This window comes from Microplitis demolitor, chromosome 1 (genome assembly GCF_026212275.2).
Source record: "Microplitis demolitor isolate Queensland-Clemson2020A chromosome 1, iyMicDemo2.1a, whole genome shotgun sequence".
In the NCBI taxonomy this organism is placed as follows: domain Eukaryota; kingdom Metazoa; phylum Arthropoda; class Insecta; order Hymenoptera; family Braconidae; genus Microplitis; species Microplitis demolitor.
In genome coordinates this window covers 7,991,882-8,018,119 of record NC_068545.1, presented here as the reverse complement: position 1 = coordinate 8,018,119, position 26,238 = coordinate 7,991,882, and the positions used below count along the sequence as shown (strand labels likewise).

Here is a 26,238-nt window from a genome sequence, read left to right as displayed (position 1 = left end):
CGGCCTCAAAAAGTCTCAATGACGATTAGGCGCCGAGTTATCATTGATCAAAGTAAAAAGTCCATTTGGGCTTTGATAATCAATAACTCCGGACGTATGGGTCGTACAAAAAATGAAACTAGGGTTTTACAAACTGGAGAACATTTTCTATAAGACAAAATTAGTGGCTTTCGATAGAAAAAACTTTTTTGGAGCGATAATGTTTACTAAAAAACATGTAAAAATCTGCATATTTAAGGATATTCAGAAATCTTGCTATAACTTGGATATAACGGATGAACAAAGGATATCATCGTTTTTTTCTAACCTCCGTGTCTTGAAAAAACCCTGAAAATTTAGAAGCGCTGCGATTTTTCTTTCTTAGTGTCCTGAAGCTATAAATCTATCGATTTTGCCAAAAATCTCCATAATTGGTAGTTTCTCGGTTTTTGTTCATTTTTTCGATTTCAAAATTTTTTTTTTTCACCAATAATCTTGATTTTTTCGATCAAGAAGATTGATTATCGAAAAAAATAAAAAAAAAAAAAAAAAAATTTTAATAATGTTGAAAATCACCCAAAAATTTCCAATTTTTTTTCTATTCCTTAATTTTTGGGACCAGTGTATTATATATTTTTTATTTTACAATTATAAAAAATTATAATTACAAATGTAACAAATTTACAATAATATGTCTAATGCTGTCAACAAATTTTAATATTTTTAAAATTGTCTTCTCTAAAATTACGCGGTTAAGTTTTACTAAAAAATTGCCAAGCGATAAATGAATATTTATTTTTAATCAAATTATTGTAAAAAATTTATTTTTTACTTGTAAACTAATATTTTTTTTTTAATTTACCGAAAAATAACCGTTAGATTGACGATATTTTAATTTTATTATAAAATTTGAATGATAACAGTTATTACTTTTCATTTTATGAGAAGCTTTTCTTTTAAATAAATGACCGCGATAATTAAATAGTAATTCGATTCGATATTTCATTTTAATTATTACTTCTTTAAAGGCTCATGGTACACAGAAATCTTAGCTGGTTATTCAGTTCGACCTCTAAGCTGCATGATCTACAGGGCCTTAAAATCCTATACGATTCAATACTTTCCAACGCGTTACACTAGCTTTCAAATATAGTATTGAATTGCATTGAATTGCATTGAATCGCATTGCCTTCCAATGTGATTCCGATTGCTGGGTAGCTGTTAATGAATAGTTTTATCAAGTACATGCGCAGTTGAAACGAATGTTGTTTTTCAAACGAATTCTTCAGCAGTATTACTTTTGACATAAAAATATTTTTTATCACGAATTCTCAATTAATGATGTCATGTACATTTCAATAAATACCGAAGTCGATGTACAGACGTGGCATTATTAGTTTTACACATCTACTAATAATACTGTGGAGACTGAAAAATATTTCGTACAACTTCGAAAATGAGTAAGTATTTTTTTTTTATTATTCATATGATATACGCTGGTAGATTAAGAATTTTATTAACTATTCATTTGTACGAAAGCTTATATTGTTAATTTATTATTAACGCTATCGATCATCGGTGCCATACTATTAATTCCTTCAAACGCGGTAAGTTATAGGAAAATGAAAAAAATGATTGTTACGTAAATGAATTTCTATGTTATTATAATCATAACTTGTAATAGGAGGTAGAAGAACATGAAAATGGGATCGAAACCAATCACTTACTAATCAATCCACACACTCCTTTTTATCATTTATCAATGGAATCAGGCACATTAAAAGTTGATAAGAAAACAGACGTAAGTGATCTATGTATATATAGATACATAATTATATAATGTTGATTTGGTTTTAAAAGGACGTAATCCAAAAATTTAATTATTTATTTTATTTTTTTTTTTTAATTAAATCGTCACAGCATTTTGGAGCATACTGTCGAGCATCATTAGTATAATCGGGAAACAAATGTTTTTTAATTTTTTACATTAATTTTATTATGATCATTATATTCTTATCCTTATATATTAACGAAATATTATCTTTAGTACTGAATTTAAATTTTATAAAATTTTTCAGAACTAAAAATTTTGTAAACTCACATTAAATTAGGTGAAATTCCATGGAATATAATAAAACTAGCAAAGTTTTAATAAAATTAGTTATTTTATTACACTGGATTTAAATTTATAACTTTTTATGAGCATTCATATACTTTTGTAAAATTTTATTAAATGTCATAAAATTATTTACAATTTTATAAAACTTCATAAAAAAGTTATACAGTTTCTTCGGACTTCATCAAATTTCTAAAAACTTTATGGAATTTTATAAAATCATACAAAATTTTCAGTTAATCCTCGGTTAATTAGTTGCAATACCATCGAGTCCACACACACTCATGCAAGCACTCGAGTGTCACTCTTAAAATAGTCAGAATAGCTTCCTATGATCTCGAAACGTCGAAGTCTGATGAAAACTTAAATTTTAGAAAATCGTGGTGATAACAATTTCCAAAATTTTTTGAACATCGTTGATTTTCATAGCGGGAAATAAAAATATATTCCGTGGCAAATGGCTTTTCTTCCACATTTTAGTTTTTAAAAATCTTTAAAAAAATTTTTTTTTTGTCTATAAAAGCGTCGCATTCTTCAATTAACGCATATTAGGGTAGTTCACTCGCGACATTCGTAGCCTAAAGTATAGCGTCATCGTAACTACAAAAAGTTGGACGTTCTCAATGCCAGAATATTTTATTTTTGTACGAGAGTGTATCCAATACATTCTAGTTTCAAGTATACGGATACACACTAATACAATCGAACTAATAAGTATATTAAATGTGGCCATGATGTAAATATAAATATTGAATACTCTATAACGGTGGGCCCTGGCTACTTCGTGTCCAGTAGCCACGAACCACAGTTAAAGAATTTTCCCGAATAAATTATTTAATTAATAATAAATTATTAAATATAAATATAAATTATTATTATTTTGTTGCTGTTTCTTAACGGGAAAAGATCTCAGGAGTAGGTTGACTCGTTCTGACCGGACACGCGGCTGAAATTAAAACTGATTTACGGTTACCTGCTGCGCGAAATCATCCCTTGTGGTCTAGCGCCTAACTCAGCCGAACTCAGCAATCAGGCTGTAATGAGAGAGAGAGAGAAAGACCAAATCCAGACAGAGACAGCGAGAGAGCCACACTCTCACGTCGTATACCAACGCTGTCCGGCTATAACTCTATAGACTAAACGTATACGTAGCAATCTTTATACAGTGTGAGTTTTATATACATACAGTTTGTTATTGTTGACAATAAAAAATTTTAGTTAAAATGAATTTTTGTGCATATATTAATAATTTTTATTTCTACTTGCAAGTAAATCGCTTCCAAAAAAAATAAAATTATCGGATGCCTGCTACTTTCGGTATCCTAATTTTCCAGGATTTTAAAGCCATTAGAAAAGCCGTCGTTAATATAAGTTAATATCAAAACTAATTTTTTTGTTCGATTAATATCAGTGAATAAATGTTTAATATTCATAAAAATTATTTTGAAATATTTTCAAATAATTTTTCAATCTCAAATACTTTTACGTTCAAGAATTAACGTAACTAACTGATATTTGAATTTCCGCGGGTTAAGCATGACGACAGGAACGTTGCCAAGTTATGATTTCTGTACCCCACCACACATCAAGTATTTTAAAATTATTTATATTCTAAAAATCGATATTTTTTAAACAATCTGTTAAGAAATTTGGAGTTTTTTTCAAAAAAATTTATAATTTTTTTATTTAACTGTGGGTAAGTTATGAAAAAAAATGATAAGAACCGTTTTCAAGATATTCAGGAAACTATAAGTTTTTTTTATACTTGGTAGGCCTCCAGCGTGTTAGTTCTGCACTTTGTGATTTTTAATATCTCGTTTTACAATCAGTGAAAATATTTTTAAAATATCATTTGATTTCTCGCGGACTCCAAATAAAAAATAATTTTTCCAAATTGTTGTTTACTAAAAAATGTTTTTATTGGAGGGGAAATTTGTAAATTACGTTACACTCGTAAATCTAGAATAAAGAAAAAAATTTTTTTTTTGTTTTTGGGGTTCCATTGTGCCTCGATTATCTCACTTTAAAACTTGCTTAATATATAATACTCATAAATATATGACGGATATTAATAAAAATTTTTGCTCATTACAGAGAGGTCCGTCGTGCCTTGGCTTCCTCTATTTTTATTAATTGTGAAATTTTTTATGAAAAAATGAAAAAAAAAATGTTTATGATTGTTCATTTGAGTTTTTTTTCTATTTACAAAAATACTCAATATATCACGAAACTGTTCCAATAATTTGTATTCTTTACATTAAGCAATCATATTTCCCATTTTAGGTGTACGAAAAGTTTTATTTAGATGCTATTAATTACTACAAGAATCCAGCTCACGATGATAATGGTGAGTTTTCCAACAAAGTTTATAAAATTTAGTTTATTAAAAATTTTCAGATTGTTTGTTAATTTTGAGCTTCGAAACGTGATATAATTAATGTTACAGATCGAATATATATAAAATTATTGATTTTCGTTGAAAATTACGATATGGACTGGAGAGAAAAAGCAAATGCATTCCAACTTAAATATTACTGGGAAGTCATCAATAATTACTTTAATGCATTATCTAATGGAAAGATTGTAGTAACCATCGTTGGAGTTATTTCATTAACAGTAAAAAAACGTTTTATAATTCTATTCACTTTAGGATGATGAATGGAACCCAAGTAAAATAGGGATCCTGATGGGAATTATGAATTTTTTGTCCTGAATTTGCTAGAACGTTTAATTTTTAGTCACATTTAAATAATATACAAGGCAAAAATGAGTTTCAAGAATATTTTAATATTCACTGTATTCCCAGGTGAAACCGGACTACGGTAATTTACCGCATTTTGCCGCAATTCACGGCAATTTACAGCAATACACTGTAAAAATTCCGCATCACTTCGAAATCTTTCTGCCCATTTAAAATCCCTATTCACTCTGTCACTCGGAATTCCGGAGTTTAAAAAAATCACTCTGCATGCGGATTGAATAGGGATTTTTTAATAGGCAGAGTGATTTCGGAGTGACGCGGATATTATTTCAATCCGCATTCACTCCGGTCCAGAGCTTTAATACTCTAATAGAATTAGATTTCATGGAAACATCTGTTAAATAAAAACATAATTATTTGAATAAATACGTATTTGAATAAATAATTAAATAAGATATTAACAATTGAACTTAAAATATTATGTTTTTAATTTATGAAATGTTTTAGTAACTGACTGACTTATAACTTCATATATCTATATATACAATACATAGTGAAAATATTAAATTATTAAATAGCTATTGTGACATAGTTTTTACAGGAATATTTGATATTTCGGTGTCTTATGAAATATTATCTCGTAGTATGGTTGATGTAAGTCATACGGCAGTTTGAGACTCAGTGGAGTTATATTTGTCAAAGTTTGAATATCAGCTGCTTATAACTTTTAAAAATCGTTTCGCATACATATAGGATGAGGGAGCTCGCAATTATTTTCATACTCAATATAAATGTCAAAGTATCAAAGACCTAAGCTTACTATAAGTATTTTTTTTATAATTAATATTTTCCGAAACTCTCCTTCGGAGTGATTTTTACTTCAAAGGGGAGTGAATAAATAAAAAGTCATTCTTTCCGCGTTCACTCCGAAATCACTCTGCAAATATTTTAGTGTAAAACGGTAATTTTCAGAAAATTCGAGTAAAAAACGGCAATTTACGTAATTTGCGGCATTTTTACAGCTCTAACAGTGCAGTCCATCAGTTTGCAGTAAAATACTGCAGGCTTGCCGCAATTTTACGGTAAATTACCGTACTTTTGATGCGAAATAACGTACGTTTATCGTGAAACACAATAAGCATATATTTGAGTTTGCTTATGTAGTTCATTGGTATACTAAAATTATTTTAAAAAAACTAAATATATCTAGCAATATAATTTTTGAAGTACTACAAGTTACACTATTTCAGTAGCATTTCAAAATCAGAATATAAATTTAGTAATTTATATTATATTTTGAGTAAAGTGTCCTATATTCTTTTTTCCCAAGCATATTTATGAGTCTACTATTTTACTTTGTCCGTTTACATATTTCTATAAATTTAATGGATAATGATTTTTTAAAAATTAATTTATATTTTATCATAGGAAAGAGACGTGTTAGACACCGATGCTATAATGAGCCAACGCAAAAATAGAAATTCTAGGCCAGAAAGTGGTTTAGATGCACAGTTTATTGTCAAAGAAATAAAAAAATTTTTGTATAACAACAAAGCTACGTTTAATGAAACTGAGTATGATATGTTTGTGTTTATGACACGGTGAGTTTTTATTTATTGTGATTTCATAATTGATCTATAAATTGAATTTAAATTTTTAATTTCTTATAATACGATAGTATCTCATATATCTTGAGGAATTAGTGTCATACTCAATATTTTTAAATGTATATCATAGTTTCTGTAATGAATATACAACGACGAAAACCGTTAAATGTATCAAGGCCCCCAAGTAGAAATTTAAACATTTCTAAGAACCTAGAAACTCTGCCAGCAAAAGATCGAAGGACTTATTTAATGCTTAATTTATATGAAAAGCTAACTCTTATATAAAACCTATTAATATTGGTAACGGGAGAAAACGTTCTCAGTCGTTCCGAAGGCGAAAAAATTTTGAATTTTGAATATTTATCAGAGCCTAACATACTACAAAAGCTTATTTAGTCCTATCCATTCCTGGACGGAAAAAAAATGGTTATTTTTCCTATGTTCACATAGGGAAAATTCCTACATGGATGCAGTAAAAACCCCTACGTCAACATAGGAATCATCTATATGTGAAAATAGGTAAAATACCAATAATTTATGGGTATTTTTGCTATAGTATGGAGGCACATCTCCAATATTGACATCGGCATTTTTACTATGTCAATATATAAATTATTCCGATGTTAACATAGGGAAAAAGCCTCTAATAACATAGGAATTATTTCTATGTGAACAAATTTCGTATAATTAGTAAACTACTCGACCAAACGACTTCAAAATCAATTCACCTCTAAGTCATAACGAACCCTTTTAATTGCCGTGAAGTACATCTAAATCGTTTGATCTGTGTCAAAAATATTATTGAACAAAAAAGTTTAAACACACACACACACACACACACACACACACACACACACACACACGCGCACGTGGATGGATGTCCATCTGAAAATAGTCAGAATAGCTTCTTAGGACCTCAAAACGTTGGCAATTAATTAATGTGACAGGACCGAAGTCCACCTTCAGTTTACAGGAGGCCGTTATTTAATCCTATTGGTATATACGCATTGCGGGGTCATCCCCATCTTCCGATCCAGATGACACTCCTAGTCAAAAAATATAATCAAGTGACGACTAAGGTAGAGATTAACCGGAGGTTTAATCAAAATTCCTCAATGCGCGTGGTATCTAACTATAGCCACTATTAGTTCTACTTCTGTGGCCCACGCACTCCGGACATCTCAGGAAATAAAGAGACTCTGGCCGAAGAGAGCGTGAAGAAGTAGTACCAGTTTCCTGTACTGGTTGATAGGTTGCTCATTGATAAGTGGTGGGATGCAACTCCTCCCCATACCTCCAAAAGGGCTTCATCTACGTGTTTGCAGCGGTACCTATTGGTTTCCTGCAACTACAACATTGCGACATACAATATAATGCAGAGCTTTATATAGTTGATACTGCTAACGGTTGGAGTACTGGTGGCGAGGACAGTGGCACTCACTGGTTTGGTGCCCAATAGAGGGCGCTTCGCCTCGTTTGACTTGATACGCCGACATCTGATGAGAACTTAATTTTCAAAAATTGAACCGAAACCAATAACTTCCCTTTTATTGTTTTTAGGTAGATTTTTTTTAATATCTAAGAATTGCATTCGTCTTCATGGTCGAATTTTCAAGAAATTTTGTCATATACTATCATAATTGGTCGAGTAGAGTTCAAAAATTGCATTCGTTGAAAAATTTAAATATATATATATATATATATATATATATATATATATATATATATATATATATATATATATATATATATATAAATATATATATAAATATGTATATACATATATATGGGGAGTCCCACGCCAAATCGGACACCATTTAGCTTTTGTATCTCGGATTTTTTTGAAACTTTTTTATGTTTTAGTATAGGTTGAAAGAGGCCCTCATAATTTTTTTTCGAATTTTTTCCCCTAACCGTTTTCGAGATATCAAATTTTGAAAAATATAGAGATTTTTTTTTCAAATGCCTACAACTTCGCGAAAAGTGGTGTAAATAAAATTTTCATAGAGACAAAAGATGTTTGTTTTTAGATATCTTTTCAGTAAAAAATAAAAAAAAACTTTTTTGAATCACGCTACTATTGAAATATTAAATTTTAATTATAAATTGTCGATTTACAAAAAACATGTACTGATCGATTTTTCTCATAATTTTTCACAGCAAACTGTCACCTTTGACAGAAGAAAAGGTGACCGTTTGCTGTGAAAAATTATGAGGAAAATCGATCTGTACGTGTTTTTTGTAAACTGACAATTTATAATTAAAATTAAAAATTTCAATAGTAGCGTTGTTTAAAAATTTTTTTTTTTATTTTTTACTGAAAAGATATCTAAAAACAAACATCTTTTGTCTCTATGAAAATTTTATTCACACCACTTTTCGCGCAGTTGTAGGCATTTGAAAAAAATAATCTCTATATTTTTCAAAATTTGATATCTCGAAAACGGTTGGAGGAAAAAATTAGAAAAAAATCATGAGGGCCTCTTTCAACCTATACTAAAACATAAAGAAGTTTCAAAAAAATCCAAGATGCAAAAGCTAAATGGTGTCCGATTTGGCGTGGAATGCCTCATATGTATTGTAACGAATGTGAATCTGATGTTTTAGAATATTTGAATAGCTAGAATACAAATGCCTTCTTCTTTTGTTTTATACATGCGCGACTAGAATCAGTCACTCTTATATTGACAGCATAACAGCATACATCTGTATATTAATAAATTATATCTCACTTTGCTTTCTTTTACTGCTGTTAATTGTGGTGTTATTATTTCTAGTATAAGTGTGTTATTATTGTAGTGTATAAATAATATTAATTATAAGTAATCAGTTGCTACAATTTGGTGTCGGAAGCGGGGTATCAGTGTGTGAATAAGTAAAGTGTAAATAGTTTAAAAAAAAAAAAAAAAATAATTATGTCGCGACGGACAAGACAAACAAATTCCGATGATGTCTTGGACATTATCGTAGACGCTAGAGACAATAAACTAAGGAGTAAAATAAACAACCAGATAAAGGAGTTCCGCGAGCACATTGCGTGCTATTTACAAAAGAAGAGGGAGGAGGACAAAAAGCGGTTTGACAACTTGGAGTCCAAATTCTCTAGAATGGAAGGATTTCTCGGAAGAATTGCCGACAAATTAGAAGATGTACCAAGAGGAAACAAATCCGGCGATGTACCCATTAATAATAATAATAAAAATAATAATAGTGACACAAGCTCTGCTTCGTCTGATACAGTTCCTCCTCGGAACATTAATGTCGAAGCAGACGTTCTCACTGACGCGGAAATAATAAATGAAAATCCGGAAAATAAATCGGGAGAAAAAATTAATAAAAATAAATCAAAAATAATTGCGACATCTAACCCGTCATTTTTTTTTAGACTAATATATTCAATTAAACCAGATACATTTGATGCTTCTGTGTCTGTTGATAGGTATTTGAAACATTTTGAAATGGTTTTAAATCAAAACGGATGGACAGACCAAATCACAGCGTCGAAATTTGGAGCTTCTTTGAGAGGAAAAGCTCAAACAATTTTAGAAAAATTATCGTCAGACAATTTAAGAAATTATGATAAAATTAAAAAAATTTTAATATTGCGATTCGGAGAAAGAAAATTTTCTTATGTTTATTTGAACGAATTACAAAATATAAAATGAAAATCTAATGAATCTCTTGACAGCTTCGCTGAAACAATTGATAGACTTACTCGACTCGCATATCCAGACTTATCAGATGATGTAACTGACCGTCAATCTTCTCAACATTTTATTAGTGGGTTATTAGATAAAAGATTACAATTTTCTGTGAGATCTGAAAAAATTTTCACTTTAAATAAAGCTTTAGAAAGAGATTTAGTATTAGAATCAAAATAAATAAAATCAAAAATGTAACCCTCCTCTTGAATAATGGATCTTCAATGGGAATGGGAACAGGTATGGGATGGGAACAGAGACTACTTCCTCCCCTCCTTGAAGGACTAGGAATGGACTCTTTTAATCTATTCCTAGTCAAGACTCCTGATGGTAAGGAGCAAGAGGTTGAAAAAGTAGTAGCTTATTACAACAAAATATTAAATAAGGCGGAGAAATTATTGTGTAACTAGAAAAGAATTATTAGCTGTTGTAAAATCAATTGAACATTTTCGTCATTATTTAATAGAGAGAAAATTCATAATTAGAACAGATCATGCTGCATTAAATTGATTGTTATCTTTTAAAAATCCTGAAGGTCAGATGGCTCGTTGGTTAGAGGTTTTATTTCAATATGATTTTGAGATTGTTCATCGCCCCGGTAAAAATCATCAAAATGCTGATGTATTATCTCGCCGTCCTTGTGATTGTAAAAAATGTCAAAAATTAAATTAAAAAATTACAGAAGATTGTCTTTATATCAAACAAATAAATTTAGGAATCGCAGATCCTATTGATTGGGGTAAACTCCAAATCGAAGATGAATTGTTGAAAGTTATCATTGATGATAAAAAAAAAATCTTGTACTGGATTGGCAGTCTATTTCTCATCTTAACTCCACCTTTAAAGTTTATCTACTCTATTGGGATTTTTTAGAATTGAAAAACGATATACTTTATAAAAAGTGGGAATCTCCTAATCTCTCGAAAATCATTTGGCAAATTATTGTTCTAAAATATAAAGTTAACGACGCTTTTTATGGAGCACATAACTCTTCATCTGGTGGACATTTTGGAATCAATAAGACCCTTGACAAAATTCGTCGAAGATTTTATTGGGCAACTTGTAAACAGGATGTTAAGTTATGGTGTAAAAATTGTAAAGTTTGTTTCTCGAAAAAAGGTCCTCATCATAAAACTAAAGCAGAATATCAGATTTATAATGTAGGATCACCATTCGAAAGAATTGCAATTGACATCCTCGGTCCAATTACCAAATCTTCTTCAGGGAATCGTTTTATTCTAGTCGTCATAGATTATTTTACTAAATGGCCAGAAGCTATTCCTCTTCTAAATCATCAAACATCTACAATCGTTGAAGCATTAGTTTGTCATGTTATTTGTCGTCATGGACTGCTTTTAGAAATTCGTTCAGATCAAGGTAGAGAATTTGAATCTTCAATTTTTAAAGAATTGATGGAATATTTAGGAATAAAGAAAACTCGAACTACTCCTTTGCATCCCTAATCAAACGGATTGGTTGAATGATTGAATAGGATGATTCTTTAATACATCTCAAAACTTCTCTCGAAAAATCGAAAAGATTGGGATAAATGGTTACCACTTTTCCTCTTAGCTTATCGCTCTTCCAAATATGAAACTACAGAATTTTCTCCTGCAATGCTTATGATGAGACGTGAACTCAGGATTCCTTTGGATCTTCTTCGAGGTTCTCCGATAGACCTGGTGAGTTTGGGGGAATCTGAGACACTGTCTGATTTCGTGAGTCAATTGAAAGAGAAAATGAATTCTATTCACGATATTACAAGAAATAAATTTGAGATAAAGTCAAATAAAGCAAAGTCAAAGTTTGATTTGAAAATGAATATGTTAACTTTTAAAGAAAAAGAATTAGTTTGGCTCTATTTTCCCCATAGAGTCAAAGGAAAATCTCCAAAACTTCAATGCGATTGGGAGGGTCCTTATGAAATTCAAAATAAATTAAACAATGTAGTTTACAAAATTAGTAAAATACCAAATGGAAAATATAAAATCGTGCATGTGAATCGTCTTGCACCATATTGTGATCAATAAGAAAAATAAAAGAGAAGTCGGACTGGGGCCCTGAACGATCTCAGCGTAGACGTTGTAAAGGGTTCCCGAGATTCTGTAGTCAATTAGTAAGACTAGGATATATCTCTTTCAAACTGATAGAATTAAAATATTTGTCTGGACGACTTACTAAAGACTGGTATAGTCCTTAGGAGAAGTCTGGCAGTGGGCCCTGAATAACCACACTGTAGACGTTGCTCAAGAGTTCGCGAGATTCTGAAAGAAGTCTGGCAGAGGGCTCTGAACGATCTCGGTGGTAACATTGTTCGAGGGATTCCCGGGATTCTATTAGGACTAGAAATGTTCTGGGTTCGATTATTAGCTGAGGGAAGTCTGTCTGAGGGCCCTGAACGATTGGTCGTTGCATGGGGTTCCCGGGATTCCTGGGCCTTTGATGAGAGACTGGATATTTCCTTTGGTTTAAGTGAGCTCAGCTCAAATCAAAAGTTTGAATTCTTAGGACTTGTCATTGGTCAACAGTATCCTGACTGGAGCTTTGGGATCCATCCGGAGTTGACATAGTCAGCATTTTTCTTAAGCAGTGCTCGACTTCTGGAAGATAGGTAGATACCCTGAAGAGTTTTCGAGGAACTTATGAGGGAAAAATTGAAATTCGTTGCAACGTGTATTATTCAGTAAGCATCGATATGTTAGCTATAGATAACATATCGGCATATGAGTGAATAAATCGAACAGTAGAACATTAAGCATGTAAGATCGAAAATTATTTAATTGATCATAATGAAAAATTATAAATTAACAACTGACAAATAATAAGATGTAACGATGATATATGTTTAAGTATATAATTTAATAAAATGATAGCGATACTCGTTTTGTTTTCTTTATTATGTGCAGATAATATTTCCAATTTCATTGGGGAAGGAGAAAAAGAGTCTATTCCTAATCCTTCAAGGAGGAGAGAAAGGAGTCATTGTTCCCATCCCATACCTGATCCCATTCCCATTGAAGATCCATTATTCAAGAGGAGGGTTACATTTTTAATTTTATTTATTTTGATTCGCTGATTAGGATAATAGAGTCACGCGTATCGATTAACTTCTTAGCAGAATATTTTATTTTTTTTTATCAATTCTTAGCTCATTGAAATTATAGACTATTTTTTTAATTTTTTTGTTATCTTTGCGTTAGCCTACAGGGTTGTTTTTTCTGCTATGGTGGTTTTTCTCTGTAGGGTGATAGATAGGGTGTGCTGGGACCATAGCGGAATCAAACCAAAAATTGTAAATGATTTTAATTCCAATTAAGTTCGATTCACCCAACACAATTTTTATCGGGACGATAATTTATTGAGAAGGGGGTAGTATAATGAATGTAAAACTGATGTTTTAAAATATTTGAATAGCTAGAAAACAAATGCTTTCTTCTCTTGTTTTATAGATGCGCGACTAGAATTAGTCAGTCTTATATTGACAGCATAACAGCATACATCTGTATATTAATAAACTATATCTCTCTTTTCTTTCTTTTACTGCTGTTAATTGTGGTGTTATTATTTCTAATATAAGTGTGTTATTATTGTAGTGTATAAGACATATTAATTATAAATAACAAGTTGCTACAATATATATATATATATATATATATATATATATATATATATATATATATATATTAGACTGGGCAAAAAAAATCGACTATTTTTTTTTTTTTTTCAATACTGTGAATATATTATTCCTGATGACCAAAAAAAAATTGCTGTGCAAGTTTGAGCCCTTAATATTGATATTAAGTGGTGTATCGTTACGACTATTGGTTTTATTACATAAATATAATTTTTTACCCAAAACTCGTAAATTACTATTTGAAAAATTTGAGCAATGTATATTCTTGAAGAAAATTAAATTTCCACAAAAAATCTCTCTTAGGAAATTGACGTAAAACGAGCAGTTTCCTTGTAACCGAGCCTTAAATATTGATTTGCTTTTTAAATTCTTTGTTTCTATTTTGGATTTTTGTAACTACTAGAAATATTGAAAATTTTTTTTGTCAAGATACATGTTTTTAAAGGAAATTGAATGATCTACAAAAAAGGTCTCTTAACATTTTCTGCTAAATTCAATCCTTCAAAAGTTATTCAAGGTTGAAGTTGAGTCAATACGACTCGAATGACCTGAAAAACTTTCGAAGGAGTGAATTGAGAAAAAAATTTTAAGAGACCTTTTTTTTAGAGCATTAAATTTTTTTTAAAAATACGTATCTTGACTAGGAAAAATTTCAATATTTCTAGTAGTTACAAAAATCCAAAATAGAAACAAAGAATTTAAAAAACAAGTTAATATTTAAGGCTCGGTTACAAGGAAACTGTTCGTTTTACGTCAATTTCCTAAGAGAGATTTTTTGTAGGGAATTCAATTTCTTTTAAAAATATGCATTGCTCAAATTTTTCAGATGAATGATTTACGAGATTTGGGTGAAAAATGAAATTTCTGTAAGAAAATCAATAGTCATAACGAAACACCTCTTAATATCAATATAATTGGCTCAAACTTGCACAATAATTTTTTTGGTCATCAGGAATGATATTTTCACAGTATCAAAAAAAAATAGTCGATTTTTTTGGCTCAGTCTAATATATATATATATATATATATATATATATATATATATATATATATATATATATATATATATATATATATATATATATATATATATATATATATACGTGGCGGTACAAGACAACCGTGTCTCTATACCAGTGTCATATACCACTTTAATCTATTTAAATTGCGGATTAAGAATCTCAGATTGAAAAACTAACCTTAACAAATTGGCTTCAACTTCAGTAAAAATGAACAAGGGCTGCCTTTGTTTTAAACTAAGTGTGAGCTAGCAAGAAGTCACCCTGACTAGAAGACACGATTGAAAACGATTCAATTTCACTGCTATATTGAAATTCATTCATCATTGAGTGAATCGTTTTCTTTAATAAGAGCAGGAAGGTTTTGAAATTTTTCGAAAAATCTACCTTCCATTCTGGCTGTCAGATGGCATTCTATTTTAAGATATTCAATTTTTATAGCGGGGCATGTAAAGTGATTAGTGTTGATATTATTAAATGTACATGCGCAGTCTAGAGATTTAGGTCATGTTAATACCCTGATTAAAAACTCCGATTGAAACTGATTAAAAACGTCCTATCAGATTTAATCGGAAATTTCTGATTGACATTCAATCAGTTTCAATCGGATTCAATCGGAAACTTCCGAATGATTCTGATTGAAAGTTAATCAGAAATTTCCGATTGACTTTTAATCAGTGTTAATCGGAATCATTCGGAAGTTTCCGATTGAATCCGATTGAAACTGATTAAAAGTCGATCGGAAATTTCTGATTGACTTTCAATTAGTTTCAATTGGATTTAATCAGATATTTCCGGAAGGTTTCGATTGTAAATTAATCAAAAATTATCGATTCCCGGGAAAAAATAATTTTATATATTATTAAATGGTAAAAAATTAAAAAATCAAATATATTAAAATCTACGTTAAATCTATATTAACAATTAGATTTCATGTCATGAAGTAATATAGGATATACTATATTACCACCAAAAATGGCACTTGTCACTCTGTCAAAGAACAGAGGAGTGCTCGTGTCAGAATTGCTTCCAAGTCTGGAATACAATACGTCTGAACTACGTTTCTTACCAGGGACACTTCACAAGTGGTAGGCGCTATCTAGTGGCGAGCACCGAACTACTCTCAATGCTATTACCTATGACTGGTGAATTTCCTCTCCTCTACATATATCTTTTCTCCTAAGAAATTTTTCTCTTGGTTCAAGCAACTTTTTTTTCTATTAGTTGGAGCATACGAAAATCCTTGCGTTAAAAACCCCCCACGAAAAAAATTTATTTAAAAAATATAAGTTAAAATATTAGGTGTACAAAAAAGTTCTACCCGTTTTTCAAAGATGGAGTTATCTAACAGCTATTTAGAGGTTAGCTATGAATATGTATATGTACATGCACAGCTGTTTGTACTCTTTAAATTCATCAAACTTTTAATATATTAATCTTCGATATATATATTTCTTTATTAAGTTAAAAATGGAAGTAAGTAATGAGCATATCCGCCATTGTCTTTTATATGAATTTCATCAAGGAAAAAGTGCTGCTGAAGCTCAAAGAATAATCTGTGCAACTTATGGTGACAGTGTTATTGATGACAGTACTTGTCGAAGATGGTTTCGGAAATTCACAAACGGAGATTTTAATTTAAATGATAAACTACGCTCTGGAAGATCTTCAACAATCAGTGACGAGAAATTGGAAGAATTACTGAATCAAGATTCTGCACCAACACAACAAGAACTTGCGAAAAAGTTAAACGTTACTCAACAAGCTATTTCTGAAAGATTACATGCTTTAGGTAAGATTCAAAAAGAAGGAAAATGGGTACCTCATGAATTAACTCCAGAACAACGAGAGAGACGAGTTGACACCTGCCTGTCGTTGCTTTCACGACATAAAAAAAAAAGTTTTTTGTGGAAACTTGTAACAGGGGACGAAAAGTGGGTTTACTATGAGAATCCTAAACGTCGAAAACATTGGGTAGACCCAGGACAACCAACGACATCAACACCAAAACGTAATGTTTTTGGGAAAAAAATATTGCTTTGTATTTGGTGGGATGAGTGGGGCGTGCTATATTATGAGTTACTCAAACGAGGAGAAACCGTTACTGGAGAACTCTACAGTTGTCAATTAAAAAAATTAGCAGATGAAATCAACAGTAAAAGACGATTTGCGGGACAAAAACCTCGACCAGTGATACTGCAGCATGATAACGCCAGGCCTCATAGAAGTTCAATCGTCCACCACACTATAAATGATTTACAGTGGGAAGTTTTACCGCACCCGGCGTATTCACCAGACCTTGCACCGTGTGATTTTCACCTATTCCGTTCATTGCAAAATTACTTGGCTGACAAACACTTACAAAATGAAAACGATATGCAAAAAACAATAGATGATTTCATTTCGACAAAAGATCAAGCCTTTTATCGCCGTGGGATCCATCAGTTGCCTGAGCGTTGGCAAAGGGTAGTAGATGCTGATGGTGGTTATTTTGATTAAAATTTGTATTTTATTTAAAATTTTTAAATATATTTTTTTTTGACAAAAAACGGGTAGAACTTTTTAGTACACCTAATACAAAAAATATATTTTAGAATTTATAAAAAATCAATCAGAAAACTATTTTTTTAAGAGCTTGACATAGAAATGAAAATAACTAGAAAAAAAAAGCGAAATTTTAAAAAACTTTATTCATAATAATTTTTGAGAAATGAAATTACCTACAAAAAAGTTTCTATGAGATTTTCTGATAAAACTGATAGTTTCGCCGGAAAAGTAAGAAGATCTCAAAATTTTCTGTAAATTTGACTTTAAGCTCAAATAACTTTTGAACAGTTAGATTTATCAAAAAATGATGAGACTATTGTTGTAGAGCATTCAATATCCTACAAAAATATCTATCGTGCATAACAATTCGTTGATTGGCTTGTAAGTTAGAAAATTCTAAAAAATAAAAAGTTTTTTTCCCGTATTATTTAAATAGAAAATAGAAAAATTGATTGACGCAAACTGTAGTATTATTATTAAGAGCTTGGATTGGTACCGAAATTTTTATTTTTAGGTAGACTATCAATTTTGGAATACCAAAAAAAAAAAAATTTTTTTTTTTTAACTATCTTAATATATATATAATTTTTTATTGATGTTTCCTTTTATTTTTGTGATAGTTTTAAACTCAATCAATACAGTTTTTTAAAAAAAGTTTTTATAGAATCCTGAAAAATGCTTGTTTTAACTTTTTATAAAATTGATTAAATTGGAAAGACAGATAAAATTCTATACTCGGATATTTTAAAAATTGCTGAATTAATGATAAATGGAATTCATATCTGCCCAAATTTTAATAATTATCAATACTATCTGAATTGTTATTTTCCGATTGAATCCGATTGAAAATTGTCTGTCGAATTTAGTCAGAAAATATTCGATAAATGAATTATTATTTTCTGATTGAATCTGATTAAAACTGATTGAAAATTTTCTATCGGATTTAATCGGATTCAATCGGAAAATAATCGATAGATAAATTATTATTTTCTAATTGAATCCGCTTCGTTTGAAACGAAATTTTTTTTTTCTAGCCGATACAAGAAAATTTTGTTGTTTATATTGAGAAAAAAATTCCCTGAAAATTTCAGCTCTTAAATTTAATTTAAAGTACTTTTTCTCGAGTATCAAATTTTTCCATTTAAAAAGTATATTAATTGAATAACATTTTTTTTAAATTGCTATAACTTAGCCAGATTTTAAGCTATCGTTTTGAAACCAGTTTTAATTTGCAGAGAATTTGTTGAATTTGAAAGTCTATAAAACAAATTGCTCTAACTCGATCTATGTCGATTCTATCTGCTCCGAAAGTCTATTTTTCACTTGTTTCATATAATTTTGTTAATAGTGAAAAAAAAAACGGCTCATCGTACGAAAAAGATGCATAGCACCCATCTTTTAGAAAATTTCGTCCTCTACAGAATTGTTTATTATACTTTCCTGCTAAAAAAATCCGAGAGATTCTTATAGCTGTATGTATAAGTCCCTATACTTAACCATACAGCACTTCTCATAGAACTCATTCATTCTCATAAAATCTCTATGGAAACGTATGAGATTTTCTAAACAGGGTGATATCGCTAAAGTGCACTGTTTATAAGATACAATCAGTAGAACATTCTACAGTAAAAAGGATTTATACTATATTAAGCTTACAATTTTTATACTGTCTAATGTTAAACTACTCGTATCTCATAGATAATACGCATACCCCTATTAAAAATAAACGAGGGCCGCCTCGTCTGTCATCTACCGTTAGCATTGTGTCACGATTGGAGATCGTGATGGGCGTAGGTACGATATTCGTATAAAGTATAGTGAATAAAAAGGTACTTACATTGATCAAGGACCGATCCTATGACCTGGGCTCACGTGACCAAATACTCAGTTTATTCTATTTTATATTTAATTCGCGCCCACACAATATTGTTGAAGACAATATTGATAAAACCCAAAACGATTTCCAATTTATTATGTGACTGATCTAATTTCACAATCAAACGTCGAGCGGTAAACGTAGGATTGTGTACCCCCTACTGTGAACTATCGGTCTGAGCGGCTAGACAGGTAGTAAAATAAGGGATAAAGGAAGGTGGGTCGCCGAAAAGCCTCGTGAAGCTATTATCTCGTTGTTAAAGTAAAATTGTCTGATAAATAATGTTTTTCAAATGTTTTATGTTAACGAGTATTTATTTATTAAATGACTCAATATTCTCAAAATACAAAAGGGGTTACAAATGGCAATATTAAGAATAGTAAATATAAAAGCAAATGTTTCATGCATATGGGTTACAATTATTTCAGAGTATATAAAAATAAAAATACCAAACAATGGTTACATTATTCAAAAACTTACCCTAAACAGGTTTTGGTGAGGTGTCAGGACTGTCAGCAGTTACACAGGACACTTATTCACGACGCGTTCTCGCGGTCAATTAATGTGATTTTAAATTTATCGAATTATTTATTTATTTAGTCTACCTTGTTGTATAAGCTTCAATGGTTATGCGTTTTTAAATCTCTGTAGGTTAAATTAAAATGAAGGTCTTCGCGCTTTTCGCGGTAAAATAATTTCAATGTATTCAAATTCTTCGCGTCTTCGCGGTAATATAAATTTATAAAATCTACGCGTATTTTTCGCGGAAAAAAAAATATTTCTAAATATTATTCAAATTCTTCGCCTTTTCGCGGTAAAATATTCTTTAAAATCTTCGCATTTATCGCGGTAAAATATTCTTTGATTCTCCACGTTTCTCGTGGTATATTTCAATATAAAAATAATAAAATGAATGAAATTAAATGGATTATAATAAGATGAAGATAATCAATGCTGTACCGGTGCTAAACGGTTGATATTAGTTCACGACTTACAACGATCAAGGACCAATCGTACGATCTGGGCTCACGTGATCGGATGCTATACGCTAATATCGCGTTGATTATGCTTCTGAAGCTAGTAGAAAATAATATACCGATTATACGAGTGCTTACGACGATCAAGGACCGATCCAATGATCTGGGCTCACGTGACCGAATGCTCAATCGGGATATCAATCCTCTAGCCACGAACACCGTCAAGTGTCCGGAGTTCGGTAAGGTTCAGAGTTTGATTCCCAAAAGAACTGATGAGCTAAAGTCCATGGTCTTTTTGTATGATCCTCGCATATGAAAAGTGGTGGTAACCAGTTTCCCATACGAGAGGACTCGGACTCGCCCGAAAGTTCTAGGCCCATGCACACGTGTGATCCCTGGGAAACAGATTTTGACTATTAAAGTAGGCTGATGACCTGGCGCCACTCTGTCGCTGAGCATGCTCGTGTAGGAAACCATAAATTTGGAGGTTTCCATTAGCTTTCTCTAATTTCCAAGAATCACATGCAGGTGCGCATGAGTTGGGTGGTCTATAGGTTTAAGATGAAAAATCAAAGAAGACTACCGCTTCTATGCTTAGATTAGTTAAATGGGAACGGATACATAAATTTTAAAAGTACGTTAAATAAAAATGATGAAATTTCCAGAAAGAGAAATATATAATACGCGTGGTCCATTAGTACAATACGACTTAATTGTAAAGCGTTGACAACGCTCAGGTAGGTATATTTGTCCGGTACGACTTCTGGCGTCAGTAAGTTGGCGTTATACATAAAAAGGTTTACGTACAGGAGGTTTTAGTGTGTACTTATTTTGGAAGAGAGAGAAAAAAAATTAAAAAATTTTTGAATGTAGCAGCCGTGACAATTGATTCTAGCGACGCTAGCCTCAATTCAGTGCCTCGTTTCATTTTTACTAAGGACTTTAGCTATATCTAGCTCATCAGGAAGATAGTTTAAAATCAAGTAGAACATTCTACACGGAGAAATAAAAAATTGATCAATCTGGATAAAATCGAGAAATAAATTATTATTTTCCGATTGAATCTGATTGAATTTTTCTCAATCAGTTTTAATCGGTTTCAATCGGAAAGTAGTTTTTAAAAAATTATTATTTTCCGATTAAATCTGATTGAAACTGATTGAGATATTTCAATCGGATTTAATCAGATTCAATCGGAAAATAATCGAAAATTAAAATTATTATTTTCTGATTGAATCTGATTGAAATATTTCAATCGGATTCAATCAGAAAATAAAAAATATTTTTTTCCGATTGAATCTGATTGAAACTCAATCGGAGGCCTCAAACGCTCCCGAACATTTCTGATTGAAAATTCGTTTCCGATTGAAACTGATAGAATTCTGATTGAGTTTCAATCAGATTCAATCAGTTTCAATCAGAGTTTTTAATCAGGGATAAGGTAGATGAATTCAAAGTGTCGTTATGAAAGAGGCTCATAGATTAGTTAGTTACTCGAATTAATGAGCAAGGAAAGATTCCTCCTATTCTACTAAAATTTCATAAATTAATGTTAAAAAGTAGTGATTTAATATATATTAAATTACACCGCAGATCAATTAAAAAGAATCGTATTTTAATATAAAATTTTATGAGTCTGGTTTCTTTAGTCAGTTTGCGGTGTATTCTTTAGGAATGAGTTACATAAAAATGATCAATGACTTGTCTGTCATCAATATAATTACTACGATTCAGAAAATCACGAGTACTAATAAATATATATTTATATATATATATGATATATTAATTAAATAAATTATATTTTAAGCTCAACTTTATCTGTAAAAAATAAGAGGAAATTTGAGCCTGTACAAAGCTGGGCAGGGGGAAAATTCTGTTTATCTCAAAATAATGCTAACACTATGCCTCCGGGTTTAATTATGGAAAATTCATTACAATATGGTTACCTCAGTACCACTCAATCGCTTGCTAAGAGGTTTGTCCAAATATTATACTTTTTAAAATAATCAATTTTTTTGAATAGGTTGTGATTATCGACTTATGATATTTTTTATCGCCGAAACATAATTATTTATATTATTTTTATAATGAACTATCTGATTTAGATTTAAAAAATAATAAACATTTACTTTACGTATTCGTAGCATTGGAATTGATTATGATAATAAACATGGATGTTCTGATGGTGATGTTATGGGTCTTCTTCAAAATCTTCCAGCGCGAAATGCTACTAATCTCGATGATCAAGAGAAATTTGATTATAAGTGGTCCGAATGTTCAAAAGCGCAATTAAATGCTGTTTTAAGGTAATTATTATTTTGTCAAAGAAGTATTAATTTTTTTTTAACAGTGTGGTATAGATAGTTGAAAGTTAACTGCGTATTAGTCGTATTAAAAATGGAAAAGGTGTTTTTTTCGCTGCTTTATTAGAATGAGATTTTCATGAGAAAAATGTAAAACTTTCTATAACATTTCATAACATTCCTCCTGAAGTATTTCAGAAAAGTCTTGATACTTTAAGGAAATAAATAATTTATTGTGAAAAGATTAAATAAACTACTGCTCGGTAATTTAAAATATGAGTGTAATTAAATTAATTTTTTTTTTATAGTGATTCCAAATTGGCGTGTCTACACGAGAAGCCTGGGTTTTTAAAACCAACATCAAATTGGAAATAAAAAAAATCATTGTAAATTCTGCTTTGGTTTTCGAATAATTTTCTTAAAAAAAAATCTGATGTATCTTAATGAAAAAAAACAAAAAAAAATTACTACTAAAAAAAAAAAAATGTAATTTCAATTATACACTTATCCAAAAAATTAAAGGAACAAGAAAATTTTATAAAATTTATAGCAGTTTTAGGAAATCTGTATTTTCGGGTAAAATGATCGTATTGAAAAAAAAAAAAAGCAAATTGAAGCTTGAAATCTTTAGTTTGAAGATCTTCTAGCAAAATAATTTTTGAGTAAATACCCTACAAGCTCCATTTTTGATTTTTTGGAAAAAAATTTTTCCTTATCCTTAATATTAATTTGAGAAACCCACAAAAAATGGCCATTTTCTGGTTTTTTAGTCAACTTATCACTACTTTGTAAATATCGATAAAAAAAACAATGTTGCCAAGTAATTTTACAGCTTAATGTACCCCTAAAAGCCCTGAAAATTTTCACATTGATCCATTGAACCGTTTATCTGGGCCGATTGCTTAAAGTTTTATAACACAATTAAAGGAACAAGTTTTGTTCCTCAATTTGTATAATTATTACCCAAATGAAACAATTAATTTTTTTCGGATTTTCTTTTATTTTTACGTTAGTTATTTGGTAAATGTAAGGTAAGGAGAAAAAAAAAAATTTTTTTTCTAAAAACGAAAAAAAATCCAAAAAACTCGAAAAAAACGTAAAAAAAAAAGAAATTAAAAAATTCTTGTTTTATCTCGTTTTTTGAAAAAAAAAAAAAAAAAAATTTTTTTTTCCTTACATTTACCAAATAACTAACGTGAAAATCAAAGAAAATCCGAAAAAAAACAATTTTTTCATTTTGGTAATGATTGCACAAATTAAGGAACAAAACTTGTTCCTTTAATTGTTTTATATAACTTTAAACAATCGGCCCAGACAAACGGTTCAATGGATCAATCTGAAAATTTCCAGGGCTTTTAGAGGTACATTAAGCTGTAAAATTACCTGGCAACATTTTTTTTTCGTCGATATTTACAAAGTAGCGATGAGTTGACTAAAAAACCAGAAAATGGCCATTTTTTGTGAATTTTTCAAATTAATATTAAGGATAAAGAAAAATTTTCCTCCAAAAAATCGAAAATGGAGCTTGTAGAGTATTTATTCAAGTTTCTCAAACTACCCATTAAATTACTGTGCGACCATTAGTTGCTGAGATATCGATAATCAAAGACAAAAGGATCCGTTTTCATTTAAAGGCTGATATGTCAGCAGCAAATTGTCGTGCAGAGAAACAAAAAAAAAAAAAAAAAATAAATTGTAGCTGAATAAATTTTCTAAACGAACCGTGAATTGTTTTTTTCGAAAAAAATTTTCCCGGCCCCATAAACCTAAAAAACAAAAACAAAAAATTTAGAAAAATTTTGTCTCGACCTATTTCTTTTGATTCCGCAAAAACCGTGGCTCAAAAAATTATTTTGCTAGAAGATCTTCAAACTAAAGATTTCAAGCTTCAATTTGCTTTTTTGTTTTTTTCGATACGATCATTTTTCCCGAAAATACAGACTTCCTAAAATTGCTAAAAATTTTATAAAATTTTCTTGTTCCTTTAATTTTTTGGATAAGTGTATTAGTGAATTTTTTTTTTTTTTTTTTTTTGTTGCGGTGTATAGCATCTTTATGCCTTTAACACTTCTTGCCTTTAATCGCAAATTATCACCTTTTTCTATTCCCTCCTCTTTTTTTTTTTTTTCATGCGGCTGTGGTCCGACTTGTGCTTATACTGTACTGTACCATCACGGTGATACCCTACCTCCCACCTTTGGCTGTGGGAGTATAGGGGCAAGGGAAACCACAGAGAAAACCATTGCCAGTACATTCCGGTTTGAGTGACGTTCTAGTGATCGATAAAATTCCCATTTTACCGATCACTAGCTCCTTCTCCCGCGCCTAACGGCCAGAGACCGCCGATCGAGCCCAACGCTTGGCTAAGCGGTCACCCATCCAAGTAGCGACCATGCTCGATGCTGCTTAGCTTGAGTGATCGCCCGGGCCACTCGAGAACCGATCAACTGCCTCTGCCCCTGTGCTAGTGAATAATTTTATTCGCAACTTTAAGGAGTATATAAATATTTAAAAATTACTCACATCTTCCTAATGGTGTGCATTGTCTTCCAAAAATTTTGCAATAATTAACAATCACACGGAGAAAAAAATATAGCAACCTTTACCTAAAAATGCGTTAAAATTACTCAATTCATTTAGTAAACTTAAAATGCTATTGAAATTGTGTTATTTTCACTATTTTGAGAACTTAATTTTTTGTTATATTCAGTAACTTTTACTGTTTAAGTATGAAAATAGATATAAACTGCGTTAGTAAACTTGACTGTATATTTAGTAAATTGTGCTATCTCGGTTAGTAAATTTTTCTATATGAAAATGGAAATAAATAAAATTAAATTTCTATTAGTTTTTCAACTTTTTATTATTATTGTTATTATTTTGATTATTATTATTATTATTTATGTCATCTGTATTAAGGTTCGTGTCAAATTTTTACTTTCAAAATATCACTTGTTTTGACCGTGATGGGAACTTTGATCTCCCAGGCATGTCTTTTCCTCAGATAGCCGTTCTTTTATCTCCTTTGAACAAAGATCTCTGAACTAGTAAATATTTATGTAGGGTAAACTAGCTAGCAGCTGCCCAACGAATGACTGATTTGTTGTAGTGGCTGATGTTTTGACTAATAAAAACAATAATTAACTTTAAAACTCAGTCAAGCTATTATAATTGAATTGTGACATCTTTTATCTTTTGACAATTTCATGATTTTTTATTTATTTCATTATAGTTTCTATAAAATTGCATATAATCAGCGTAAAATCTAAAGACCCAGTGAATGACAGCTTTCATCCATTGAGTGAACGGGCATAATCCAATAAATGACCTACATATTCAGTTCTGACTTGAAGTTGTTTTTATAGAAGTTTTTGTTGTATCCGATCGATAAATCACCCGGGTCATAATTTCTACCCTCAATCCAGTCTTACTGAGTAAAAAGAGCATTTTAAGCCTCAAATGATGTTTAAAAAGCCTCAATGACCCTCAAATAATGCTCATAGTGCCTCAATCAGCCTCAAATGGTGATCCAAGAGCCTCAAATAATACGAATCGAATTTAAATTACATAATCGAGATTAGGTTCATATGAGGCTCATCGAGGCTTATTAAGGATCTTTGAGCATCATTTGAGGCTCATTGAGGCTCAAAATGTTTTTTTTTTCACTCAGTGAGGCTGGATCGAGGCTTACTTGGGTTCGATGAGGCTAGATTAAGGCTAGAAATTATGACCCGGGCAATAATTTTATGTAGGAAAAAACACCGATTTTAGTATTTTG

The 26,238-nt window shown here is 30.6% G+C and overlaps 1 protein-coding gene across 1 annotated transcript; it reads left to right on the top strand.

Moving 5' to 3' along the window:
* Window positions 1-1,342: 1,342 nt before the first annotated feature.
* Window positions 1,343-25,310, top strand: LOC103577012 (uncharacterized). Its single transcript, XM_053740189.1, has 9 exons — window positions 1,343-1,439; window positions 1,519-1,586; window positions 1,664-1,780; window positions 4,379-4,442; window positions 4,542-4,711; window positions 6,225-6,397; window positions 21,965-22,132; window positions 22,302-22,463; window positions 22,769-25,310. Exons 1-9 carry the CDS (start codon window positions 1,436-1,438, stop codon window positions 22,833-22,835), a joined length of 993 nt encoding a protein of 330 aa, XP_053596164.1. The 5' UTR covers window positions 1,343-1,435; the 3' UTR covers window positions 22,836-25,310.
* Window positions 25,311-26,238: the final 928 nt, after the last annotated feature.